Source organism: Bicyclus anynana, chromosome 11 (genome assembly GCF_947172395.1).
Source record: "Bicyclus anynana chromosome 11, ilBicAnyn1.1, whole genome shotgun sequence".
NCBI lineage: Eukaryota > Metazoa > Arthropoda > Insecta > Lepidoptera > Nymphalidae > Bicyclus > Bicyclus anynana.
This window is the reverse complement of record NC_069093.1, coordinates 11,986,343-12,006,195: the sequence shown is the minus strand read 5'-3', so window position 1 is coordinate 12,006,195 and position 19,853 is coordinate 11,986,343. Positions and strand designations below refer to the sequence as shown.

Here is a 19,853-nt window from a genome sequence, read left to right as displayed (position 1 = left end):
AAGAGAATCGACGTTCCACATGGCTAAGGCCCCTGAGAATTTTCTCGATTCTCTACGAGTGATAAGTCAGCTAATCCGCATTGGGCCAGCGTGGTGGACTATTAGCCTACTCCCTCTCATTTTGAGAGGAGATTCGTACTCAATTGTGAGCCGAATACCGAATATTAAATACGTGCAAACTGACGAACTTTACGAGACAAGAAACATCTTTTAGGTATCAGTAAAAGTCGTTTTATGCGACAAAAAACTTTTTTAATGTACGTACTACAAGATATTTACCTACCTACGGGGTACCACTGGAAAAGCTGTTTGGAGCTTTCTGCATCAAAATCAATTTTTACCAAAAATTGTTAGTTACGAGGTATTACATCTAGACCGACGGTATGTTATGATGAAATAAGTAAATAATTTTGTTTTTGTTTCAAAGGTCTGGAATGTGAAAGTATACCAGCTTAACAATTCTCATTGCAATTGAAAACGAATTGTTATTTTATTGATCTTGTTTATTTAAATAAAGGTTATAAAATTGGCTTTTTTAGGTAATTCCGTGAAGTTCAAAGTGATCCCGAGGCGGACCCTAGCTCGGATGCGCCGATAGCACCACGCACAAGGTGAGGCAAGCGCGAAAGGGCAAATCGGAGCAATATAAAACGAGGCACATCTTCGCTAACTGTATTCTGCAAACAACTGAACGAAGAGTGCCTGCCTAGTGCAAAACAGAATCACATTAGCACAACATGACTCCTGTAACGGTGAGTGACACGCAAAAAACACTCTAAACTGTTCTAAAACTACACCTGACTAATTAATAGTACAAGATCCGGCATAAAAAATATATACCCTCATCTGTTATTTAATTGAGATAAGAAATAAATGATAGTAAAAATTTTGATAATAGTTTTTTTTTTTATTTAATTATTAAATAAAAAAAGGACACTAGTTATAAGAATAAACCCCAAAGAATTGAAGAAGTAAAGGTTGCTTGAATTCACACTGCAACTGTGGGGTGGCCAGATAAAAACAGTGAGTTATTTAGTCGTCTTATATGTCAAATGAAAGCTCATTTTATGCATAATTTATCTGTATTAAGTTTCCTTTGATCTAGTTCAATGCAATTTAACTAGGCAACCTATTCGCAATGTGTCACTGTGAACATTATCTACTATTTACTTCATAGCGCTAATGAAACAGATGAGGGTATATTTCTAATGTCGGATCTTAGACCAAAAGATAAATAATCATTATCATAATCATTAGTAGCTATAGAAACCAAACCAAGTTTCACAGGACTAAAAAAGTATATACCACTTTTTTCTGTTAAAAATTAGCGCTGACTTCAGACCCTAATTAGTATCTATATAAATTAGTTTTATTCTCTAATTGTACATAATTATACTGGTATACATAATTACTCCCGTAACAATATTTCAGCCATTCTACATCAAACCTTAATGATTAAACGGTCTTGTTAATTTCGTCCATTCATGAAAACCGTGTAAATCAATCTCTATTATTTATCATTAATTAGTCTATTATGGGTCTATAGCAAACATACGCAGCAAGAGAACTTCATTGTTAAGCTAAACTGAATTTAGATGATTTTACCCAAAATTACTTATTATTACCACCAAAATATTAAATATTTCTAAAAAAGGATCAAGCGTGAATTGACTCTCGCTCCAAAGGTTCCGTAGGTTTGTAAGTACTTTGAAAATAAAGAAAATACATGATTGAAGTTCATTTGTACCACTTTCTAGCATTAAGTCTTCCTTCTTGTTTGTAAGTTTTTATAAGACATTCCTTTTCACCTCAAGTCCTACACGTAGATTAAAATTTAATTTTAATTTTATTAATTAAACATTTGTATACCTATAAATGGTAAAACAATTTTACCTAATACTTAAGCACATCTTTGTATAACTAAATGTAATGTTTCTTGCAAATAAATGATTCTGACTCTGATTCTGAAGAAATCCTCTAAGGTTTTGATAGCCCATTTATCGAGGAAGGCTATATAATATTATCCCCGTATTCCTACGGGAACGGGAACCACGCGAACCAAACCGTGTGGCGTCAGTTAGTGTCAACTTAATAGCGATACGGCCGTATATTTTAAATGTGACTTACGAGCAGAAGCAGGCGTATCTATGTATTATATCTCAACTTGATAACTCCAAGCATTACTGAAAGAATATTGAAAGACAACAAAGAGACGCATGTGACAGCCGTCTCTGGATAACAAAGTTTTACAATAAGAGTTCAGTTTTTTCATTTTATTCTATACGGAATCCTAAACAGACTAATTAATATTTTGGGAATTAATTAATATTCTCGAAGAAATTTCGAGAAATATAATTTAACCGCAAGCAATATTGTTTTAGGTTTTAAAAAACAACTTTACTTTACACATATTTACTGTAACACGAGCTTTTACTGAAAGAGTTTGTTTATACTAGATTTCATTGACCGTGTTACCCTTTTCAGTTTGTTGTGAGACATTGATGAGCTTTATTTTCCAAGAAAAATGTTTGGGATTTTCATGAAAATAAAATACTAAAAATGTTAACCACATAAACCAATAAAATAACTGTTTTAATAAATTTTATATATGTTTATGCCTTCCCCTTATTCACTCAGGTACAGAGGGTTTTATCGATTATTTACAATAATCGAGACAATATAATATTAATCGATAAAATGCAAATGTTAGATACATTACGTATTCATCTAAAACTGATTTGATTTTTTTTTTAACTTTTTTTTTTATTGAGAAAGAATACAATAAGGAACTCAAGCTAACTTATCCTAATAACTATACAAATCATGCCCACGTGGAATGGTGGCAAGAATACTGGCTGCATTTCCGCGCTGGACAGCCAGGCTTTGCGCAAAAAATTAACCAGCCCTTCTGTGACCAGTCGAGGCAACTAGCCGCGGTGAAATGATACGGAAAAATTTTTTGGCACTGCGACTCCAAATTGAATTGTGTTTGGATGTTTTTCAGGATATAAGATTTAATAAAGATTCTTCATATTTCAGTGATGATAAATTTTTATAAATGTTTTCTTGCATTCCTTAAGTATGCTGTAGCTACTGTAATTAATAAATAAAACATACTGACTAAACTAAAAAGCGAAAAATAGCATCATACTAAGTTCTATCAATCATATTATATTCTGACTGATGATCAGTTTGAAGGCGGTCCAATGATATATTAATTCAGGCCATGTAAGATTTAGGTTCTTCAGACAGTGTTCTTTCATGTAATACTTTCAGAAGCACCGCCTTCAAACTGATCATCAGTTTGAAGGCGAATACATACAAAAAAAACATACAGACGAATTGAGAACCTCCTATTTTTTTTGAAGTTGGTTAAAATAGAAAGAACGTACATTTATGCCCACATATTGTATGTGTGTGTTTATGTGTGAGTGTGTGTGTGTGCTAAAAGCTATTAAAAAGTGCTACTAGTTACGACTGTTGGTAATGACTCATAAAATAGATTCTTGAAGAAGTTACTTGGATCCTATTTACTTCATTATGCCATATCACGACTTTGGAAAATCAATCCCACGATGTAAACTTAACTTTAGGTAGTCCATTACGCTGATTTCTACCATTCGCAATAATACCTACTACCGTCAAATGCATAAATACTAGGTTATCCACAGATAATAATCTAACAAACCGCGCTTCATACAATGAATACCTAGATCTATACAATGAGCACCGACATCCATACAATCAACACCTACATTCATACAATGAACACCTACATCCATACAATGAACACCTACATCCATACAATGAACACCGACATCCATACAATGAACACCTACATTCATACAATGAGTACCGACATTCAAACCATGCGACATTTGGACCAGAAAAACAAAATGATAGCTTTCGTGATTTAACAATAGTTTATCAAATCATATACCTACTTAAATAAAACGGAAGTGTCTTTTTGTGATTCCAAACGAACCAATGATGTTAAAGACATGTTAGATGTGTAACTAGGTCATGATAGATGAGGCGCTCAAAAGAGGAAATTTCCACATCTCAAAGTTAGTTTTGGTCAACAACGAGCGTTTTTTGAACAAATAATACCTAAATATCGTCTACAATGTCGAGTTGTGTATTCAGGAAGTGTAAAAACTGTATAATTGTATATACATAAATAAACAAACATAAAATGTTATTCGGATCACTTTTTGCGGTGAATTTATAGGGATGACTACAGAACAGAAAAAGCTAATGCTAATGCTTTGAGCCATTACTAGTATACAAATAGTAGGTTGAATGATGATGATTAGTCCTTGTTTAGTTACTGATAGCTACATATATCAAAATTCTGAATTACCATGCATAACTATTATTTTTTAGTTAAGTTAATAGTTAAAAATGAATACACTTTGGTTACTTCTGCAATGCCAAACTTCGTCAATATAAAATCACGATGAAAAGAGTCACTAAAACTTTAATTTCCTCAATGTTCCCATTCTGTCCGTAGACTTATATTATTAACTACTTGATTAATTGTCGATTATGACCCCTATAAACCTTATTGCGTGTCATTGATCCCATCACCTCTATAAGAGATGCATTTCAATATAAAGATTGCATGCATCAAAATAACCTTTTGTCACACTATTTAGATAAATTATACCTCATCATAATTTTAAACGAAACTTAAACGAATTTATTATATTTGTTTAGTTCCACAAATCCCTATTTGAAGATTTGTGGCATCTGTACTCTTTGATGAGGAATTTCATGGCCCATATGCTCATCTATTTTTTTTATTTTATTACGATTACCAACAAATCATACAGTCACATGTAATATTTGTACATATAAAGATTGTCCAAAGAGTAAATAAATTTCAAGAATTTTATATACAACTAGCTGTCGTCGCGCGGTTTCACCCTTGTGATTTCCGTTCCCGTAGGAATACGTCGATTATATATAGCCTATAGCTTTCTTTGATAAATGGGCTATCTAACACTGAAAGAACTTTTCAAATCGGACCAGTAGTTCCTGAGATTAGCGCGTTCAACCAAACAAACAAACTCTTCAGCTTTATGTATTAGTATAGAGTACAGATAATAGGTCCATGATTAATTTATAGGGAATGTCAATACGCCTTCAACAATAAAAGATTGACTGAATACGAGTATTAGCAGAAATATGGCAGAAATACAGTTGCCAAATGATTCAATCAATCTACAGCTCATAGGTAAGGTAATAACAAGTTCATATTTCTATTGCAGTTAATATTATTATCAGCACTAATATCATTAGCGTCGTGTGGACGCCTGGAGCCGCAATACTTACCTCCGAGGCTGGGAGGAGGTAACGGAGGACTGGGAGGAGCTGGAGGATCCGGAGGTGGAGGCGGTGGAAACGCAGGACTTGGAGGAGGATCTTTTGGCGGAGGAAGCGGCAATTTCGGAGGCGGTTCATCATCAGGCGGAGCAAACGTACCTATACTCCGATATGAAAACGAGAACAACGGAGATGGCACTTATAAGTTCAGGTGAATATTTTTATTAGTAAACTGGTGGACGCCCGCGACTTCGTCCGCGTGAATGTCGATGTAAACATCGAACTACCCCTACCCTACTCTACCTCTACCCTACCCCTACCCTACCCTACCCTACCCTACTCTACCCCTACCCTACCCTACCCTACCCCTACCCTACCCCACCCTATCCCTATCCTACCCCTATCCTCCGTACCGTTACTGAAAACGTTCCCAAAGCCATAAAAGGCATTTCGTTAATAACTTTTAGACATCAATCACTTAACATTCTATATTTAAGTCTCTCTCTCCAGTCGGTCCCTCATGACTGAGGATCGTGACCACCATGGCGAGTCAATAAGTAAAATATTTAAGTACATAGAGAAAATTTACCACGATATTCTAGACCAAAACATGTATTTTTATGCACTATTTAGCTCCAATTTATTGTTTCAGACTGAATAGTATTAGGTTCCCAACAAGATATTAATTATTTCGCCACTCCCTCGATCACAATAGGGCATTGTGCATCAAGTACCAACATTTGAAAGTTGAATGTCGTGGTTTGTCCCTTTGCTTGTTAGGCGATCACGCTGCGAGCATTTAAGTGACCCAATTAGAGTCCGCTCTACAGACAGTTTGAACTGCCATTATAAATATCTATTTAATTTGCTCTAATATAAGTTCTTCAAACAACATATTTGTTGGTAACTTTGACCGAGGCGCATTTGGGACCCTCGTAATTTTAACTTTAACACACGACGACAATATCATTATCCCGTAACATTACCTTACGTTTCCAAAGAGCTTGTAAACTAAGGCCAATTAAAATAAATTTTGATAGTGACTTGTCTTTGACCAAGTTAAGGTTTAACAACTTCTGTTGTAACACTGCGTTTTCGACAAACCTACTCGTATGCAGTAGAGCTTGCCTCGTTGGTCCATTTAGCCGATGAGGCTTCGTGATCTTGAGGTCCTGGGTTTGAGTCCTTGATCGGACTATGAAATTATTGAGCTTTTCTTTCTTACAAAAAATGCTCGGTAGCTGGCTAGAGATGGAAAGTTTCTGGTATTAAGTCCCCGTGCCTCCGAGTAGCTATCAGTCTCGATCACTTTTATTAAGATCATAAAGTGATTTATAGAATCAAACATTATCACCCTATTCATTACAGAATCAAACATTATCACCCTACTCATTATAGAATCAAACGTGATCACCCTAATCATTATAGAATTATCCATCCATCTGTTTGTTTCGTTGCTATAAAAACAGGAGTTTGCTGCGGGGTTCTGAGTTCAACCATTTACAATTATCGAATTAGCCTTAGCTATAAATAACCTGCCTTCCGAACCCGTGGTAGGGTATTTACAAATTGACGTTCCTAAAGTGCCTGTAAAATATGCTTAGAAATAAATGAAAGAAAATTTCGATAACAATGTATAAATAGAGGTGATAAAGAAGCTGCGTGAATTAAAACATTCCTTCCGTCTCAATTTAAAACAGATATACGAATCCACCTGATCTTTTGACCCGCTTAGACCTGCGTAGTGCTTAGGGCTTGGATATTATAGCGCGTTGGTCACGAACCAATATATTCCATTTCGCAACAGTTACTTAGTACTTACCCAATATAAGAGAATTATTGCACCTAATCGAAAATAGTACCAACATGTTCGTACTAAGATTGCATAATTACATTTCAGAAGTAGGTTTCGATGACTTACATAATTTTCAAATCTAATGGAATAGAACAAACTCCCAACCAACCCCAACTAGCCCAACCCTTTTAGGTTTTTATGTCAGACGTAAATCTTCGAACAGTGCGCGTTGCCGGCGATGACCTATGGATCCGAGACTGGGTCGCTAACTATTATGGGCCTTATTAGAGGTTTCAAAATCACTCAGTGGGCGATGGAGTGAGCTATGCTTGGAGTGCGTGATCGAATCAGAAATGAGGAGATCCGCTGACAAACTAAAGTCACTCACATAGCTCAGCGAGTCGCGAAGTTGAAGAGGCAATGGATAGACGTTGGGGTCCCAAGGTGCTGATATGGCGACCCCCGCACCAGAAACCGCAGCGTTAGTCGACAGCACAAGGTGGACCGAGGACATTAAAAGCTCAAGTCCATGCAAGAAGACCTCCATCGGCTGATAATGATGATGATGATGACCTTAATTATCTGAATATATCATGAAAATCAATATATTCAAACCTCATCATCCCCATTGTTTCTTAATACTACTTTTTTTATTTACAGCTACGAAACTGGCAATGGCATATCAGCCCAAGAAAGTGGTGCCCCACGTGCCCAAGGTCCCGAAGGTCCTGCCGTCACAGCTGAGGGTGCCTTCTCCTACCGCACGCCCGACGGGCAGCAGATCTCGCTGACCTACACTGCTGATGAGAACGGCTTCCATCCCGTCGGCGACCACCTTCCCACTCCTCCTCCCATCCCTGATGCAATCCTACAGTCACTTGAGTTCAATAGGCGCAACCCGTCTTCGTAAGTTGCATTTGCTTACTATATTGTAAGTCACAATTGTCGCCACGACCTTTTTCCTACAGTTTACATACTTTTTGGCTGTTACTGTGGCTTTGCCGCACACAGCCGGTGACAATGATGCCATAAAACGCCACTTCTAGCTTTTGATGGCGTATGTGATTTATATGGCTTTGCCGTACACGGCCGGATGATGGCCGCCACACGCCACAAAACGCCGCTTCTAGCTTTTGGTGGCGTATGTAGTTGTAGCGTGGCTCCTATTTGCGACGACACTAAGAAGTTTTACAAATTTAAGGAATACCTTCCTCGAGTCCTTGTTTGGGCCGGTAAATACTGAATTTGTGTTACTCAAGTTGTCAGTAGAAAGTCACAGCATTCTGTCAGTCAGCACACACAGTATTCTGCGGTAATATCTCCACTACGTTAGTGGTGTGTGTCTTTGACCTTTAACAGACTTAAAACCAAAATCAAATATTCAAACAAAGGCCCTAGATACTCTATTGAAGTTGAAGAGATAAAAATCGAAGAAGTGAAACTGAAAAAACCCTCAAGTAACATTATTCAACTTATTTTCAGTGGAGAGGGATCGTACAACGAAGGCTCGTTCGGCGGCTCTGGTAGCGGCAGCGGAGGCGGTAGCGGCGGCGGCAGCGGTAGCGGAAGATTCGGCGGTGGCGGCGGCGGCAGCGGATCTGGAGGAAACGGTGCAAACGGATACCACTATTGATCTCATTAACCACGATATCACTAAGAACTGCTGCTGAACCGTTGTTGAAATGTAGATTGTATTCGGATTTAGTTGTAAGGTTATACAGCCATAAATACTTCATATAATAACTTTAGTATCTGCTAAGTTAGTCATTATGTAACTACAGAGGCTGCTTCACCGATTCGCTTAAAATTGGCTGAAACGCGGCCGCGTGTCTCGATGCAGGATGTTTTTTTTGTTCAATTTTCAAACTGAGGTCATATAGGCATCCCTCCACCCTGTCTGTCCCTTAATCCTTATCCTTCCAATCCAATCCTTGCATTACTCATGCATTAAAGACCTTCAGTTTCTTCCTCTTTTTAACCGATTTCAAAAAAGGAGGTTCTCAATTCGTGTTTATGTTATTTTTATTCATTTTCGTTTTTTTATTATTATTTTTTTCTTCGTCAAAAATACTTTATTACGTGTAAGGTAATAAAAACTTAATGTATTAAGGGTTGCCAGTAGATACGTTTTAACACGTTTCAGTACTGTTTTCTTAGTATTAACTTATAATCTATAGACGTCATTAAGGCTTTATTTTACTCTGTTATTTTGCGTAAATTCTATGCTTAACTTTAGCTGTAATTAGATAATTATTTTCATTTATTTTATCATTGCATATAGTTTTTTTTTTACTTTAAGATTTTTTATTAGAGGTCAATGACCTCGCGTGTATATGGACTGTGATACCACGAAACAGGCAAGCACTCGATAATTTATTTGAGCTTTTATGTAATATACCTATGTAAATAGGCATGTGAATAAATGTGAATGAATGAAAATGAACAGTTGTTTTTTATATCATACCTGTATTATTTATTTTATACATAAAATATTATGTTATGAAGTTTCGGGTTTAAATGACCATAGCTCACAAAAAACACAAAAAAGTTATTTTCGGTAAACGACTAGTAGGTTTAAAGCTATTTATTCTGTTACAGACACTCATTAACTTATATTGACTTATCTATATTACTTCGCCATCATATTTTAACTACTACTTACTCAATGCATTCGCTCTAGTTGGTGTCGGAAGCTGAAATATGCGATGTTAACTTACAGTCCTTATTATCAAAGTGGAAAGCAGAATTGTCGTCCTAATTTCTCCTGAACCTTTTTATTCAATCTTAACATCTGATTTCTCTATAATAGATTTACTATTCTTCAGAACTTGGCGAATGAGGGCATTTAAGCTTATGCGCACATTTTTTTCTAAAAACACCCCTGAGTTGATTCTTAAAGTGAAATCACATACCTACAACTGAATTCTGATTTTTCTTTACAGAAATTGACGATTTTTAGAATATTTTAATATATTATAATAATATATATTACAGACAATCCTATGACATCCCAGTGCAACTTGCTCATAACTTCTTCCAGCTCGATGACCTTTTCGTCGGACCTCAAAGTGCGTGCGTTGTATGTTGCCAGGTCTAGTCGTCGGGGTTGGCAGCGGAATCTCTGCCGGAGATTCTTAACACCCCTTGCCCTGCCGTTACCGTAACCGCTGCCAGAGCCAGGAATAGCGGGGCTGCCGGGGACTAGGGGCTGTGTTATGTTTTTGTAGACCATACTAAGTTTTGCCCAGTACTGACCACGCTGGGCATGCGGGTTGGTCAGCGCAGTGCTAGATTACTCGCGCCGGTGTCACTGCTGCCCGACACTGGCCTGAGGCATTTCGAAATCTAGCTTGTGGGAGTGGATATACCGCCATTCGTCGGTCGCCAGAGCCTCGTCGGTCCATCTGTAGGGTGCACCACGAGCAGGTGAGGTTGGCAGTTGGGGAGACTGACTAGTCTAGCCTCCCCCTTACACCCCTAGAATATTATACATTTTATAAATTCTCGAAACTAACAGGAACAGCATGATATAAAAATTTCGAAACGTAGCTCCATGACTACTATCATTATTAATTTATTAGAAAGGCTCACGCTTCTACCATAGGTATCTAGCATATACTTAGGTATCTTAGGTACGATCTGTGCTACCTTAGGTAAGTACGGTAGTCAAATATGGAGTTTGGCCCTGGGATGGCTTTGAAAAGTTTGAAGGGTCCAAATCCCAAACTGAATGATTTAATTTTATGCGGGATATCATTCCTTTAGTCTGCAGATTATTTTCGTAGCAACTCTTCGGTAGAGATCCATAGATCTCTTTAAAAAAATAATGGTGGTTTCGAAGGGTTTCCGTAGCTTACCGACTGGCGATTTCTAATATTCACCTGACGAAAATCCTACTAATATTATAAACGCGAAAGTTTGTATGGATGTTTGTTACTCTTTGACACTGCTACTACTGAAGCAATTTGGCTGAAATTTGGAACGGTAATAAATACTCTGGATTAACACTTAAGCTACTGTTTATTCCGAAAAATCTGGAATGGATTGCCGAGATTTGCCAAAACCTGATGATTTTGGTGTATAAATGTTTGTTACTCTTTCACGCGTCGGCTACTGAACCGAATCACCTGAAATTTGAAGTAGAGATAGATTATAGTCTGGATTAGCACGTAGGGTATTATTTCCCGAGGGATTTGAGATAAAATAAATTCCACGCTGACAAAGTCGCGGGCGTCCGCTAGTATAAAAATAAAACGCTTTATACTTGTACGGTTGAAGTCTTGAAATTACTACTTTCCAAAGCCATCACAGTCCAAATATAGGACCACGGAATTATTTTGCGTTTTCTATGTTCTTTGGATCGGACCACAGGCTCACAAATATGTATATCGGTTTAATAATAATTTGTCAAGGTTTTGTGTAAATCGGTTGAAATATGTTGATAAATTGTTCAAAGTGTCGAAAAAAATTAAATCAGCTGAGAGCTTTCAGCGAAAATGCTGCGTAATCCCTTCAAGATATATCAAAATAATAATTATTATTATTATCTATATCTATCTTTAATATTACTAAATATTTAATTCCAAGATATTTTTTCCCTTACATACTATTTAAAGCCTATACAAGTTGCTGCGACTTGTAATTACCGATCTTCATATATTTGTGGTTTTCTCTTTTTTCATGAAATTACGCGAAAAGCTTTTATTAAGATAACATCAGTACAACAGGCTTAAGTTTTCCGCAGACTGTTTGGTTTTCAGACCTAACTTTATCTTAACTATCTAAACCAATATTATAAAGAAGTGAGATTTGATTTTTGTTGTTTAGTAAGTTTGTTACGAATAAACTCCGAAACTACTAAACCGATTATAAAAACTCTTTCTCCAATAGTAAGCTGCATTGTCAAAGATTAACATGGGTATTTTATTCACGTATTATTACGGCAAGTTTCCGTTCCCATAAATTTTTTTTTTATGAAATTGCGGCGATTCTGGTAGTTACATTGTAAAATGAGTAGTTTGATTTTTTTGTGAGTTTGTTACTTGACTTATCTCAAAAAGTACTCAACCGATTATAAAAATTCTTTCACCATTAGAGAGTTACATCTTCAACGAGTAGCATTGGTTATATTTTATCCCGACATTTCTTTGGGAACGGTAATTACACGGTTGAAACCACAGGGGCATCGGCTAGTCTCACATAAAGCAACTAGCAGACCCACTCAAGTCTCTATTTGACATATTCAACCCAAAAAGCCATCGGCGACAAACAGAAACCTTCATCATTATCAACCCATATTTGGCTCACTGCTGAGCTCGAGTCTCCTCTCAGACTGAAAAGGGTTAGGCCACGCTGGCCCAATGCGGATTGGCAGACTTCACACACGCAGAGAATTAAGACGAATCTCTGGTATGCAGGTTTCCTCACGATGTTTTCCTTCACCGTTTGAGACACGTAATATTTAATTTCTTAAAATGCACACAACTGAAAAGCTGGAGGTGAATGCCCCGGTCCGGATTCGAACCCACACCCTCCGGAATCAAAGGCAGAGGTCATATCAAACAGAAACCTTAGCCGCTTTAAAATATAATAACAAAATACTTTATTTTCTTAGTAATAACTTTATTCACAAGTTATACAGAATTGCATAAATAATAATTAAATCAATTTAACAGTTAGGAGTAAGTTGCCACTTTATCACAGCGCTCCCTGAGGTGTCCACACACGCACCTACAGTCCAGTAATACTTTGAGCCTAGTAGTAGTTACGTTGACCGTTGTAAGAGCCTTCGTTCCTGAAAACATGGAAATTATCATGTTTAGGTGTAGTTAAAAGAGACAAATACGAGTATAATAATTGTTATTGTAGTGCTTGTGTCTACTACATAGATACCTACAATACCTACATACACTATCTCATGTACATTGGTAGTGGGGGCATGGGTCAGTCTGGTCTGTCACCGGCGCTTAAACGAGGTGGTCGTGTGCGGTCTGCTTGCCATACTAGTGCAGGAATGGCCAGTGATTTTTAAGGACGAGGGTCCTTACAGTAATCATCATTATCATCATCATCGTCATCATCATCATCATCATCATCATCGTCGGCCTATTTTAACGGCTCACTACAGAGCCAAGCCATCCCTTCTCATAGGAGAGGGGATATGTTGCTTAGGTAAATGCACTGAGCCGCGATTACCTACTGCAAGACAAAAGTTTAGTTTATTTGACTCAGTGTAACTTCTTTAATGGAATATTGTTCTATAGATTGTTGTATGGAAGAATATATTGTTATACAGTTAAGGTAAATACATAAAACATAACAAGGTTTTGATTCTAATTTGCGTTTTTTAGTTGAATAAACGAGTATTTCGTTGACGATTCATAAGCGTGGACGCATGCGTCGTGCGCGCCTTCTTGAAACATCTTTGCATCGACGTAACAAATAGGATTTGCATAACAGTAAGTTTCCGTATATATGTACGAGTAAATAATAATTGTCGGTACATTAAGAAACATGCGGCAAAAAAGGCTGGTACTGAAATCAACATTATATGTCAATTTTTGAAGGCGCACTGCAGAGCCAAACCTTAACTTAGGGGAGAAGGGATTGAGAGATTAGACCTACTCGTACACGCTCTGCTCCAATGTTCTTTGACGGGCAGGCGATGTTTATCTCTGTAAGGATCCCTATCAGTTATGTTCTGTATCTGTAATGATCCCAGAATTAATGCATTGATCGGGACCACATACCATAGAAAACGCTACAGCTAACGGATCGATACCGTGATCATCGTGGCACGAGGGTGTCACACTATCAAATTCTCAACTCCGATTTGAGAATATTTTCTGAGATCCGCTTGTAAGAAAGAAAACTTTATTATTACTTAGCCTGACCCAGTCTTCACTAATGAAACAGTTATTAATCTAATACGGACTACTTTAGGATTTTAGTCAAGTAAACTACTACTAATGCCCAAAAATCGTTCGCACTTTGTTCGAGTACAGTTCTTAAGTGAGTGGTGGTTTGTAAGATGAACAACGTACAACGCAATAGAGTAAATAAACTAGTTAGGCTAACCACAATGTCTATAATAGAAGAAGTGGATTAGGAAGTTTGTGTGATTAATAAAAAGAATGCGTCTATGGGTACGTCGAAAATGAATATTTTGTAACAAATATCATAGTTATTTCATCGCCCCAGCGAGCAACTAATGAACTCGACTAATTCGCCAGGTTCGGACTTGTAAACCAGTGAGAGTGGACGCGTGGTTGGAGGCGCTACTCGTTCGTTAAAATAGAGTCAGATGGATTGACTCGACTAACCTATTTACTAACCTACTCGACCAAATTATTGGTGTTCAGACACGTTTAGCAGCTAAATTTTACGCTACTCGACTAAACTGCTAAAGTAGTCCGAACAACCCTTTAGCCACCATTTGATAGTAAGCTACAAGTTTAGTAAGTACATTTACAAGTTATGTCTTTTTCATTTGACACATTTGACTATCCGAAACTTATTAGAAGGCGGTGAAACCAGCCCTTAGTTATAAAATATTGCCTTACGTCGTCTTAACTCGGGCCCGCAAGGAGGGAAACAGTACCAAGTCATACGTGTGGTGATTCATTCGCATGCTTCAAAGGCAGAACACAGTCCTTGGGGAAGCCACGGTTGGAGTTTATGTTGTGGTTATCCTTGGTGTCAAAGTCAGGGTGAGTGTCTTGTAAGTAATGTAGTTAAAACTTACGATGGATGTTGTCTGTTGTACTCCAGAGAGCGGAGGATGGCCTCTGGGATGGGCGGGGGAGTGGGGATGTGCGAGCCTTGCGGGTGGAAGCCGTTCTCGTCAGCGGTGTAGGTGAGGGAGATCTGCTGGCCGTCGGGCGCGCGGTAGGAGAAGCCCCCCTCCGCCGTCACTGCTGGACCCTCGGGGCCGGCAGCTCGGGGTGCGCCGCTCTCGTGCGCTGATATACCCGTCGGTGTATCGTAACTGGAATGAACAAGTAAGTAAAACTAATTAAAAAATCAAAAACTCAGTGCAATGGGAAACCCGTAAAATAAGATGTCCATCATCTCTATCGGGTGCCCTCTTCAAACTGAAGTTTGGCGGTCAGATGGAGAAAACTTTTCCGATCCCGTGAATTATTTATCAGTTGGCTGTAGTTACTCTTGGTCCACTCCTTAATATCGTCCACCCATTTCCATCGATGTCGCTCTGATGCACGTTTTCTAACTATCTTAAGGTCAGCCTGGGCTCTCGTCTTTGCAGATGTCCGAAAAATGCAACCTTCCGCCTTATTACAGTTACATCAGTTCGCGCTTGCAGTGACCTCTTTCCAGAGCTTGAGCATTTGATACAAAGTGATTCAATGAGATTCGAAGATGCCCATAGAAAGAAAAGTAAAAGAAGATAGACGCAAGAAAGTACCTACAGATAGTATAAGTAAATCATCATCATCATCATTAGCCGAAGGACGTCCACTGCTAGACATAGGCTCCTTGAATTGACTTTCAAATACTTGTCTTGAGGCGAATAAACAAGCAAGTAAAACTCATTAACAAAAAACAAAGTCAGTGTAAATAGTAATGGAAAAATTGGGAAACCCGAAAAATAATAATAAAAAGGTAATATCTAAATAATAAAGGTATAAATAATAATAAATATAAATTGTAAATTGCACGTGTCGCAATTTACTAACGCTGCAGGCGACTATTCTCAAATGAATTATAAATCATTCATCCAATAAATTTAGTTTTGATCTAAAATATAATCAACGTAAACGCAATCAAATTAAGTCTGGTAGTGACTTTTGCCATTGCTAGTTGGTTAACTTATGATCCATCAGAATTAAAAACCTAAGCCAAATTATTGTAATCTGCCGTGTATATTTGAACATTCATCATCATCATCATTGACAGCCGATGGACGTCCACTGCTGGACATAGGCCTCTAGCATGGACTTCCAAACAAAAAGGTCTCGAGCCGCGAGCATCAGCGGCTCCCTGCAACCCGCTTGATGTCCTCAGACCATCTAGTATTTGAACATTACTCCTGTGAAATTGAAGCTTTGCTACCATTTTAGACGACATCGTCACTTAATCTATACTAATATTATAAATGCGAATGTATCTCTGTGTGTTACCTTTTCACTGCTGTAACCACTTGGATTTTGAAGCAGAACATATTATGCTCCTTCCTGTTTATCCCGGAAAAATCCACGATTCGGGGTTTTTAAGAAACAGAATTTCCCGCGTCGCGGGAGTCAACTAATACCTTCACAGCATATAATCCACAATCAAGCTCAACTACTAAGCCACTGCCTATAAACGTTTAGACTACTACGTTTACACCACCTATAAACGTCTTTAATTTTAGAATGTCAGTATTCCAATAACGGAAATTGCAATGGCATACCCACAAGATTGGGCCATTATTCATAAACTGCAGCACTGACCTGAAGCGGTAACTCCCATCCCCGTTATTCACATTCTCGAAGCGGAAAGGCGCGGCGTTGCCTCCACTGTAACCCTGCACTAAGTGGTCGAGCCTCGCACCAAATGTCACCGCCACAGTCATCGACACGAGGATGATCTGGAAAATACAAGCATATTATCACTAGCGACTGAGTATAGAGAGGGTTTTTAGTAAACAACTGAAAATCAATGTCAAAGCGCCCCTGAAAGTCAGCAGACTTCCAGTGCTTAAACGATGACAGCGTCATCAGGAAGGTTGACTATGTGGAGGGTCGACCAAAACTTGTGCAAGCCTGAGATATCTTACTAGGCCCGTAGTAAGAAACAGCACTCTACATAGTAGAAAATGAAGTCGCTTCCGTTGTTTTTCGCTTAGATTTTTAAAGGCAAAAACTCAACGATTTGTAATGTGAGTTAGTAAAAATGTCGATCAAAGAAAATTACATTTACATAGGTAATTTACATAGGGTAATATTTAAATTAAACGTTACACGTATTAACCAAATTTAATTTGCTTAGGTTAATTAGATTTTGAGTTATTAGGAGTCAAAAGTGGCCCTAAAATAATGGTTCGTGTAAAGATAGGTATACTAGCTGGCGTTCGCTTGAATTTGGATATACGCGGTCGCATATCCGATAAGCATACAATAAATAATAAGATATTTAGGCTGAAGATACAGGCATTGTAATCGACGGACACATAAATTCTAATAGCAAATTGCAAATCGCGGTAGACGATAACAAAGTTTTGTTCACTAAAAAAATGTCCTTCTCAATATAGCTAAAGTCTAAAGAAATAGCAAATTTGGTGGGAGGTCCTAGTCTGCCTTATCAGGAAATCGTAATGGTAATAGGTGGATTTGCAATCAATATTGTTATTACCATCTTTCTTACACATATAAAAATAAATTGTTATTCGTTAATATCACGACTCAAAATGAACTTAAACGATTGGATTTTTGTTTCTCTAAAAAAATAAGAAAACGAAATAAAAAAGAAACACAAAAACACGGAATCCACAGGTTGTACGAAGTCCACAGGATCAGCGAGTTAATTAACGTCACCATCAGAAAAAATATTAACCTACTTTAGGAATTCAGCGATAGATAAAAGATGGATAATGCATTGACTAAATCTTGAAATAGTTGTTATTTTTATGGATACAAAAGAATTCTGGCCTAACTTTATCAATTTCGACTGTCAAAATAATATTAAAAACATTTTCAGCAGAAAAGTGGGCATTTATTCTGATTTAGGCACTTTTGAAATTAATAACACTATATAAAATTACTTATGGTTCAATAACTGTGTAATCACATAAATGATCACCAAAGATTAACACATTACCTAGGTTCAAAGAGCACTACAAATTACACTACCAGTTATTTATGGTGTTGGAACTCGTGTGAGCTTAATAACGTCTATATTAAATAGCTTACCAGTTTCGACATCATATTTTAGATGGGATTAGAATACGTTTAGATGGTGTGTGATGCTATGAACTCTGGCGTTGGAATACATAGTTTACAGGGATGTTCACGTTTTATATCAGATGGATATGCCCTTTCGGCAGGTTGCCTCACCTTGCGTGCATTGTTGAACTGTTTAGGAATGCTGTGGTACAAAGATAGGCTTACAGCGATAAACGTGTTACACTTAACTTCTTGTCCTTTTTTGAAGACGTTTGTACATTAATCTACTTCTTTTGATTCTTTCTCTTTTATTTTACTTATTTATTTTCTGTAGTTTCTTTTATTTTTAACAATATTTATATAAAATAAACTTAACATATTAATTAATTTATTAAAAAAATCTATCTTCTCCTTGCGTAGATTAAGGGCACTTGTTGGGCTCCAAAGAGGGAATCCTCGTCACAATGCGTGCCACTTCATGGATTACTGTTTTCTTTATTTATTATTAAGGTAATTACATAATATTATTAGACAGTATTTATAACATATATAACAAACAACTGAGCTTTTGAATCTATCCACGGATTTTCTATTGTTTGTTATTTATACCGTCCAATACACACGAAAGGGAGGTTCCGAATTACATATATCGTTAAGTTAAACTGGTTCTTCTACGTATTTTATATTAATTATATTTGGAAATGAGATTCCTATACTTTACTTATTAACTTTACAATACATTAAATATAGCTAGTCAATATAAGTCAGATTAAATGACATACAAAACTTGTATTGTTTACAAGATGCGACGTTTACGCTATCTCGTATGACTTGATCATTTTTTTCTCAGGGTGCATTGGATGCCCCGCCGCGCTCTGGTCTCCACGCCCACTCTTCAAGGTGACGATGTAAACCACCACGGTAAATGCCATTTTTTTATTTTGTTTCAGAAATATTGCGATATTTGAAGGATTCACTAGGTTCCGGTTCATCTTTTCTTTCTATATAAGCTTAACTAATACACTTTGTGTCAGAATAGATCAAATTATTCAATAAGAAGGACGTCAGTGTTATGGTATTTTTTTATATTTTTGAGGGGTTTAGGGCGTAAAAGTGTTTAGTGGTCTACGTGCTACAAAATATCCGTTAAGACAAATAACCCAAAAGGACATAATTCACTTTTAATGTTATTTTTTCTGTGAATCGGACGTTGATTTTTAAATTTATTTAAATCGGACGTAGATTTTTAAATTTTAAATTATTCATTAGCATCGAGATTTTTATATATATAGATACACTAACTGACCCGATAAATTACGTAGCACCTAATAAAACAAAAGTTTCAATATAAAATAATCGACCTACCAATGTCTATCGGCTTAAATGTCTATCGTCTTATGCTACTCCTAATGTTATTTTTAACACGCTTATATTAGCTTCACTTTTAACTATGTATGTAAAAAAATCAAATCTTGGAATCTTAATTTGACCCACTCCCGACCTTCGATTATGATGAAATTTTGCACACGCTCTGAGTTCTGATGACAATACAGGACTAGCTGATAAACGCTATTACAAATCAAATATGGCGGCCTCCCCAAGATGGCGGACTGGCTGTTTGGAGTCCACCCCCATGATATGGATATCAAATGCAAGGTTTTGCTGTAAAAAATACGAAAAAAATATTCACGTGACCTAAATCCGATATTTGTAATTTTTAGTACGTGCTAAAAGCGTATTTTTTTTTAAGGTTTTTAAACTATTTAAAGTTATTTCATATGATATTTTAGTATTGGCACTAATAATACAAATTGTTCAACCCGTTATTGAGGTTTAGCTATACGAAC

General features: G+C 37.1%; 2 protein-coding genes across 3 annotated transcripts in view; one reads left to right on the top strand and one right to left on the bottom strand.

The window, feature by feature from the left end:
• Positions 1-640: 640 nt before the first annotated feature.
• Positions 641-9,566, top strand: LOC112051515 (pupal cuticle protein 20-like). The gene is made up of 4 exons (XM_024090188.2): positions 641-752; positions 5,274-5,539; positions 7,784-8,029; positions 8,606-9,566. Exons 1-4 carry the CDS (start codon positions 738-740, stop codon positions 8,754-8,756), a joined length of 678 nt encoding a protein of 225 aa, XP_023945956.1. The 5' UTR covers positions 641-737; the 3' UTR covers positions 8,757-9,566.
• Positions 9,567-12,757: 3,191 nt separating this feature from the next.
• The window catches only part of LOC112051514 (pupal cuticle protein 20-like), a 127,341-nt gene continuing 120,245 nt past the window's right edge, over positions 12,758-19,853 (bottom strand). The window contains exons 1-4 of one of the 2 annotated variants that reach the window (XM_024090186.2): positions 18,034-18,141; positions 16,576-16,712; positions 14,868-15,110; positions 12,758-12,917 (exon numbers count right to left, since the gene is read on the bottom strand). In XM_024090186.2, coding sequence (XP_023945954.1) covers positions 12,878-12,917; positions 14,868-15,110; positions 16,576-16,712; positions 18,034-18,048 — 435 coding nt within the window. In that variant the 5' untranslated portion in view covers positions 18,049-18,141 and the 3' untranslated portion in view covers positions 12,758-12,877. Of the gene's footprint in view, positions 12,918-14,867; positions 15,111-16,575; positions 16,713-18,033; positions 18,142-19,853 lie in introns of those variants that run through there. The other variant, XM_052884154.1, reaches the window with a different exon arrangement.

Coding starts and splice junctions, on each gene's coding strand:
- LOC112051515 (XM_024090188.2), top strand. Junction 5,540..7,783: donor GATGGCACTTATAAGTTCAG/GTGAATATTTTT, acceptor TTTTATTTACAG/CTACGAAACTGGCAATGGCA. Junction 8,030..8,605: donor AATAGGCGCAACCCGTCTTC/GTAAGTTGCATT, acceptor ACTTATTTTCAG/TGGAGAGGGATCGTACAACG.